This window comes from Physcomitrium patens, chromosome 4, assembly GCF_059467195.1.
Source record: "Physcomitrium patens ecotype Gransden chromosome 4, ASM5946719v1, whole genome shotgun sequence".
Lineage (NCBI taxonomy): Eukaryota > Viridiplantae > Streptophyta > Bryopsida > Funariales > Funariaceae > Physcomitrium > Physcomitrium patens.
In genome coordinates, this window is record NC_143413.1 from 7969594 (window position 1) to 7976995 (window position 7402).

General features: G+C 42.4%; 2 protein-coding genes across 5 annotated transcripts; both read left to right on the forward strand.

The window, feature by feature from the left end:
* The first annotated feature begins 710 nt into the window (after positions 1 to 710).
* Positions 711 to 2049, forward strand: LOC141045303 (uncharacterized). Of its 2 annotated transcripts, none has more exons than XM_073533458.2 (2): positions 711 to 1132; positions 1434 to 2049. In XM_073533458.2, exons 1-2 carry the CDS (start codon positions 735 to 737, stop codon positions 1570 to 1572), a joined length of 537 nt encoding a protein of 178 aa, XP_073389559.2. In that variant the 5' UTR covers positions 711 to 734; the 3' UTR covers positions 1573 to 2049. The 2 variants fall into 2 exon arrangements, with proteins under 2 accessions (XP_073389559.2, XP_073389560.2); XM_073533459.2 differs by having other exon boundaries at positions 1785 to 2049.
* LOC112281286 (putative alkaline/neutral invertase F) lies at positions 1016 to 6267 on the forward strand. Of its 3 annotated transcripts, XM_090249638.1 has the most exons (7): positions 1580 to 1921; positions 2086 to 2512; positions 3146 to 3225; positions 3620 to 3781; positions 4003 to 4272; positions 4443 to 5001; positions 5223 to 6267. In XM_090249638.1, the coding sequence occupies exons 2-7, from the start codon at positions 2413 to 2415 to the stop codon at positions 5516 to 5518; spliced, it is 1467 nt and encodes a 488-aa protein (XP_090105764.1). In that variant the 5' UTR covers positions 1580 to 1921; positions 2086 to 2412; the 3' UTR covers positions 5519 to 6267. The 3 variants fall into 3 exon arrangements, with proteins under 3 accessions (XP_024373393.1, XP_024373394.1, XP_090105764.1); XM_024517626.3 differs by lacking the exon at positions 3146 to 3225 and having other exon boundaries at positions 1017 to 1921; XM_024517625.3 differs by lacking the exon at positions 3146 to 3225 and having other exon boundaries at positions 1016 to 2512.
* The last annotated feature ends 1135 nt before the right edge of the window (positions 6268 to 7402 follow it).

The following is a 7402-nucleotide window of genomic DNA, read 5'->3' on the forward strand; positions in this document are numbered from 1 at the left end:
TTCTTACTTGCTCACTATTATTGATATTCGTATTATTGTACATTTTCATGCACATGTCTTCTATGTTTACAAGTCGCATGTTCTTTTCAACAAGATGTTTTTACCATGTGAAGATATTATAAAAAATAAACTTTATGGTGCACCCATGGAAAGCGCACTAGCAATTATTTTTTATTTTAAAAACTATTAATAATCAGTCTCCAGTTCTAAGTATTGATTTGGTTGCTAGAGGGTGCATTGTGGAAACATTTTGGTATTGGTCCTGGATTAGAAAAAAAAACAGGAAGAAAATAAAATTAAAAATAGAGGGAAAGGGGGAAATGTTTGTTGGTGGCATCTTCAGCGGAATGTGCTTGGGTGTGAGAGAGAGTGAGAGAGAGATAGGGCCACCAACCAATGCCACAGCAATTTTGGCAGACAAGAAACTACCAGCGTCAGGAGAGGAAAGAAGGGGGGGGGGAAATAAATAAAAAATTAAAAAAACCCAACCTCGAAGGAACATACGAGAACAAAACATAAAAGGGGGAAGGGAAACGCTCACACAAAGTCGTGAGGGGGCTGAAGGCTTCAGGTTAATTATGATTAGAGGGTCCTTGATATGATTAGAGCTAATCACCAAGATGGTTAGTAGAGCCAATCAACACCAGCTGGCAGGCAGGCAGGGAGGGGACAGGAGGGGACGGGTCTGGACGGGACGGGTGGATGGGACCCGCTCAGGAAATGGACGGGCCGGGATGCTAACAAGGTGGGGGGTAGGTCTCCTTCGAAGCGTGGAGGAGAGAGGAAGAGGCGCTGCAGGACACAACAGCATAAGCATAAGCAGCACAAGCAGCAGAAGGGAGGAGGAGGGACCTCGAATTTGCATCGCCCTGTTGGCCTGGCCACTATATGAAGGCCTGGCATTGCTACTGGCGTCTCTCCTTCCTCCTCTCGCCCTCCCTCCCCTCATTCTTCTCTCTGCTCTGCTCTGCTCTGCACTGCACTGCACGCGCGGTGGAGCAGGGCACACACGCATTCTTCTTGCCGTGCCACCACTGCCTTTCCCCTTGCGTCTTCCGCGGGTTTGTCGTGGGAGAACGGCAGGTGCAGTTGAGAGGAGTTCAGGCGAGGCGAGTCAAGTTGTCCTGTCGAGGTAGGTATTCCCTAGGAACAGCGACAAGCCTGACGGAGGGTAGTTTATAATCTTTTGCTTGCAAGAGCAATCGCTACGTGCCTGAATAGAACAGGGGAAAAGAGGGAGTGTAATTGGCAGGTCGAGTGTGGGAGGAGACGACGGGTGCGGCTCTCAGGGATCCAGATTCCACGGTTTTATTGTTCAGTAGCGGCCGAGGTTGTTGTGAGTGCGGTTTTTTGGTTTAAATTTTCACCACCTTTGGCGCGTTCGTCTTTCCCGGTGTTTTGTTGCTGAAGGGGCTAATAGTTGGAATTCGCAGATCTGCTCTATTCGACGCAGTGAGACGGTTCAATTTCCAGCCTTCTTCCCTTCAAGGCCAATCGGGGGTTGGAATCCCATTGTTGTTCGCTTGTTATTGTACGAGCTTATTAATTGCTTGCCATTGGCTATTACCGTGATAGACCGATTTCTTGGCCTAGTTAAGATTATTTCCTTGTCTGAAATCTCCGGGTCTTCATTTGCGCCTTCTATCCCAACAGTGCATTCTCCTAGTGAAGGATTGGCGCTTCCCTGGTTTTCCCGTAGTGAATAAGAAAAAAAAAAAATGACATGTTAGACAAGGACACTCCACAGCCTTGACTTGCGTTAAACTTGCATGCATTGTGAGAAGGTCTTGACCTCGAACTTCATAGGAATGCCAGTCAGGAGTGCAGAGGGAACGGCTAAGACGTAGCCAGCTTAAGAAGACAAAAGATCTGCGGATTAAAGCCGGCAAGAAAGGAAGAAACGACATACTAATCTGGTTTGGTAAGCCTCACCCATAAATAAAAAGACAATACTCTCTGTTTCTTATTAAGGCACGTAAAGGAAATCCGTTCGATCTACTACATTTCTACATTACTTCGGAATTCACGGATTTATCCTCTCTAACCAAAGCTAAGGAGGATCTCAATGCCTTTCGATATGAATAGTTTTCAAAGACATCTCTCTTTGGAGACTTCCTCGGAGTCACTTAAAAGGACCAACGACTCCTACACTTCTGGTGACAACGGCAGCACTGAATTTGAGAGGCCCATGGAATCCAGGCCGCGTCAAATTGAGACTCATCATTCTCTTGATGAGAGATCTCTCAATGACATCATATCGTCAGGCCTGTCTTCGCCGCGCCCTCCTCGACAGTTGGAGACGGTCAAAAGCTCGGAGTGCTTAGAGGCGCTGCTTTCTCCGAGCATTCGCTCGTCAGCCGGCACTCCTCGAGAACACCATGCCTTTGAGCCTCATCCAATGATTGCAGACGCATGGGAAGCGTTAAGGAGATCGATGGTGTTCTTCCGGTCCAAACCCGTGGGGACCATTGCAGCTTTGGATCCGACGGAAGACTCACTGAATTACAATCAGGTTTGCTTGGCGTCACCGTTGCCTTGTCATTCCTTCTTTACATGTTGTTGGATTTGGCAAAATACATGGAGACGTGGTTTGTCGGCGATCCAATGTATAATGCGATTTATATGCGCCTGGCTGTGGTTCGTGTTTCCAGTGCGTTACATCCGTTGCACTGGTAACGGCTATTTGCGTGCAGTAAAAACCGACAATTGTAATCACTTTTTAGGAGATAAATTTAAGATGTTTTAAATTACAGTTGCTAGTGGCTGTAGCTAGCTTGCTTCTTGGGCGTATCAATTGGAGCTAAGGTAGAAGCGAAGTTGTCTCATCCTTGGTCATATTATTAACCCCTGAGATCTGATCGGTCACAAGTAGTCACTTCGCAATTTTGCCAGGCTATTTGAGAGGGTGATTTTTTATTTTTATTTTTATTTTTCATTGTAGAATAATGTTAAAGTAACTAAGAATCGATGCATCTGCTAAATCCAGTCTTCTACGTGGTCATTTGATAAAATCATTCATAACCGTCTCTAAGCAGCTGGGAAAATGGGAAAGCTTATGAGATCTTTTTTTGGTTGTATAGATACGTTCTACCTGATGTGTAGCTTGGGAGGGACTTAAAAAATGTGCCGAATTGATTGATAACAGGGTCAAGCAAGACTCTATCCAAAATAGGTGTTGGTTCCAATGAGATAACCGCATGCCGTCGTACCTTTGTATGTGCACATGTAAGCTAATTTTCAGTGCTCGGACTTGCGTGGCGAAGACTAAATTTAGAGGAAATGTGTTGCTTCGTTTCCTTCTTGAAACAGTAGAATGGTTGCTGGGTATGCTCTGAATTGCCATACTTATCTGTTTCAGTTGATTTGTAAGATTCTAGACGTCACGTTTTCTTTGGAACCGCATCACAATTTCTTGTGACACACCAGTTTGATGATATTTGTTTGATGAAAATTGTGTCTGTAGTTTCACGAAGGACATTATGAGGGATATGTTACTTACGGGGTAGATGACTAGGGTTTCTCGATGCATCATTGGCGACTTGTCCCTACTGGACGACGGTGTTGTCTCTGGGTCTGCCGTTGATTTCACTTTTAGATATTTACATATGTTCTCGTTCAGGTTTTCGTGAGGGACTTTGTGCCTAGTGCACTGGCATTTCTGATGAATGGCGAACCAGAGATAGTCAAAAACTTCTTGTTAAAGACTTTGCGCCTTCAATCCATCGAGAAGCGCATTGATTGTTTCACTTTGGGTGAGGGTGTAATGCCTGCCAGTTTCAAGGTATTTGAAATTCCACTTTATTTTTTCTTTTTCTTTTTTCTTTTTTATTTTTGTTGAAAGGCGCATTTAATTTTTTGGTGCCTTTTAGGAGTTGAATGTTCACCATGTAACACTAGCGAGCTTTTTCTGCCGAACTCGGTTTTCCGGAAAAGACTTTCCTTGGGAAATAGTTGGCATCAATTGGCATATTGATGAAGTTGATAGCGCCTTTTATCCTGCAGGTCCTCCACGACCCTGTTCGTAAAACAGACACGATGATTGCTGATTTTGGTGAGAGTGCGATTGGGCGAGTTGCTCCAGTTGACTCAGGCTTCTGGTGGATCATATTGCTTCGTGCTTATACAAAATCAACTGGAGATCATACTCTAGCAGACATGCCTGACTGTCAAAGAGGAATGAGGCTAATACTGACTTTGTGTCTCGCGGATGGATTTGATACCTTCCCAACCCTTCTATGCGCAGATGGTTGTTGCATGGTGGATCGTCGAATGGTATGTGTGTTTGAAACTTTTGTGGTGATAAGCATGTAGATTTCGCTGCATATGAGTGAAGTTAAAGATATCATGGGGATTTGTTTTGTTTTTTTTTTTCGTGCTGAAGGACTTGAAACATGCTTAATAAGTTACGAATTTCTTGACAACTCTGTCTTTTGTGTACGCAGGGTATCTACGGCTACCCGATAGAAATTCAGAGCTTGTTTTTCATGGCCTTGCGGTCTGCAAAGAGTCTTATCAAGGCCGAAGGGGATGGGAAAGAGTTCCTAGAAAGAATTGATAAGCGACTTCACGCCCTCAGCTTTCATATCAGGGAATATTTTTGGTTAGACCATCAACAGCTCAATAATATTTACCGGTTTAAAACAGAGGAATATTCACATACGGCGGTGAACAAGTTTAACGTGATTCCGGATTCCATTCCAGACTGGATTTTTGACTTTCTGCCTTTGAAGGGTGGCTTTTTTATTGGAAACGTTAGTCCTGCTCGCATGGATTTCCGTTGGTTTGCTATCGGAAACTTCATGGCTATTCTGTCTTCTCTTGCAACGTCTGAACAGGCGTCTGCTATCATGGATTTGCTTGAAGCTCGATGGACTGAGCTCGTTGGCGACATGCCTCTAAAGGTTTCTTATCCTGCAATGGAAGGGCATGAGTGGCGCATTGTCACTGGATGTGACCCGAAGAACACCAGATGGAGCTATCATAACGCTGGATCTTGGCCAGGTACAGACGCTTATTTTAGATTTCCGTTTTAGGGTTATGATCTCTGATGTTATTTTTTATTGTTCTGCTCAGTATTCCCGTAAGCCGCTTCCTGTCGGAGTATGAGGTTATTGACCATTTCACTATTTTTGTTAGCATGATTTGAAAACTTGCAGTACAACTTACATTACCCTATGTTATCTTATCTCTTGATCATCTTTAATTTTTTCGGTCTTGTGCAGTCATTCTTTGGATGCTGACAGCCGCATGTATCAAGGCGGGGAGACCGCAAATTGCAAGACGGGCCATTGAGCAGGTGGAGACTAGATTGGCTAAGGATGGGTGGCCTGAGTATTATGATGGAAAGTTGGGCCGGTATGTTGGGAAGCAGGCTCGAAAATTTCAAACCTGGTCAATTGCTGGATATCTTGTTGCGAAGATGATGTTGGAGGATCCTTCGCACTTAGGAATGATCGGACTTGAGGAAGATAAGAAGATGAAGCCTTCACTTACTCGATCCGCATCATGGACAGCTTAAAACTGAGGATTCCCGTAGCTTATCTGTTGTATAAGTATCCTATCATAAACTGTGCCTGTCGAATCCGAGTTTGAGCTGGCGCAATCAGATGAAACGGAGCAGGGAGATGATCTTGAACAAAGAGAATTTACTCACTGAAGTTCTCGAATTCCTCAACTTGTGGCCAATTCTTGGTTCACGAGATGAGGGCAGGACATGGAAATGCCTGTACAACAATTTATTCATGGACCTAGTCGTGAAAGATGAAGATAAGGATAGTCATTCATGATTTTCTTCATTCAGAGTATGACGGAATTGGAAGATAAAGCTCCATCTTTTGAATGGTGGGCAGGTGTGAAGCGGGACGAGGGCAAAAACATTTGGGATCATCCTTGACTGGAATGGGAGTGGCTTCATTTTTACTTGTGATGCCTCTCCCGCCCGTGGAAATTGAACTTTTATGAAGATGCAGAATGCTGACTCAACCCATGTAACCCTCGTTCAATTCCGTTACAAAGAAAGTGGCCTGGAAGGTGAAGAGAGGTGCCGAAAGACTGATTATTGGACGGCTCATGTGGATTAACTAGAATGCAGGAGTAGAGGTAAATAGGGGCCATAATAGGGCTCTACCAGTCTCACATTACAAGATTGCCCTTAGATGGCTCATTCAACAAATTCATCCCTCGTTGTAAGCTTTCTTATGATGGTGCTGCTTCATCTATTTAATGCTGACTATGCACCTAATTGAGTTTGTCAGCTACTCTCTTTAACATTGTCTGAGTTGGTGTGCTTCACTCTGTCTTTATAGGTCCCACTAAGTCCATCCTTTATCTGAATTTTTTTTAGTATATTGTCTCTCAGTTCAGGCTGAATCCCCTCTGTTAATTTTTGTGCCTGCCAACATACTATATGGCTTGAGTTAGTTCGCTAGTCAACTCTGGCAGTTATGTAAGATGGGTTGTGCTGTAGTCATGTCAATCTTGCTTCCAATTCATTTGATAGTCAGTATAAACTGAGTTAAACAAACTAAATCTGATAACACAAATCATCATGGGTAAGCCTCTTATTTCTTGTATGTCAACTCTCTTTGTGTTAAGTATGCCTATCACTTCTATGATCTGGCAATCCTAATCAGCTCCATGTGACATGATGTTGTCCAGTTGTTTTTTTAGACTCTTGTAGGTCTGAAGGTTGTGTGATTAGGTGGGGTTGTGGGGAATTTTTCCTGGTCCAAATGAGGACTTGAATTAGTCTGGTCAAAAAGCAGTTTTTTGGAAAATGGTTTTATATTTGTGTAAAATTAAGAACTTGTTCTGGTCAAATTATATGAAATTAGTGTATTTTGAAATTCTATTGTTTTTATCACGGACTTTTCATTTAGTTTCAGTGAGTTTTAGGTCTTTTAATAATTTTGAAATGATTAAAGCAATGCAATATGCAACGCTGAAACGATTTCTTAAACATGATTTTGATATTGCTTCAAAATTTTCAGACAGATCTAGATGTTAGATCCCAGTAACACAAGTGTGTATACAAAGAATATAAAAAGGAAGTTTATTGTATTTTTGGACTGTTTTTGTAATTTCCAAATAATTGTTCTGAAATTTGGCATCAACAAGGAAAATAGGCATAGTAAACAAAAAAAATCCTAAAATATACAATATTGCAAGGACTTCTTGACACATTTCTAATAGTTGTTCAATAGATTGCAATCAACATAGGAGTTGTCTAAGAAAATTTGTGGTTCATAGTTTTGATCATTGTCTTGCCTAATTAACTATAGAAACTTATATCTTATAACATGCTCTTTTAGTTTAGAAGCAGACTAAATGATTAAGGTTATAAGGCATTTGTTGTAAGCAAATGGAAATATACTATACCACCACAAAGACAAGTGTACATAAT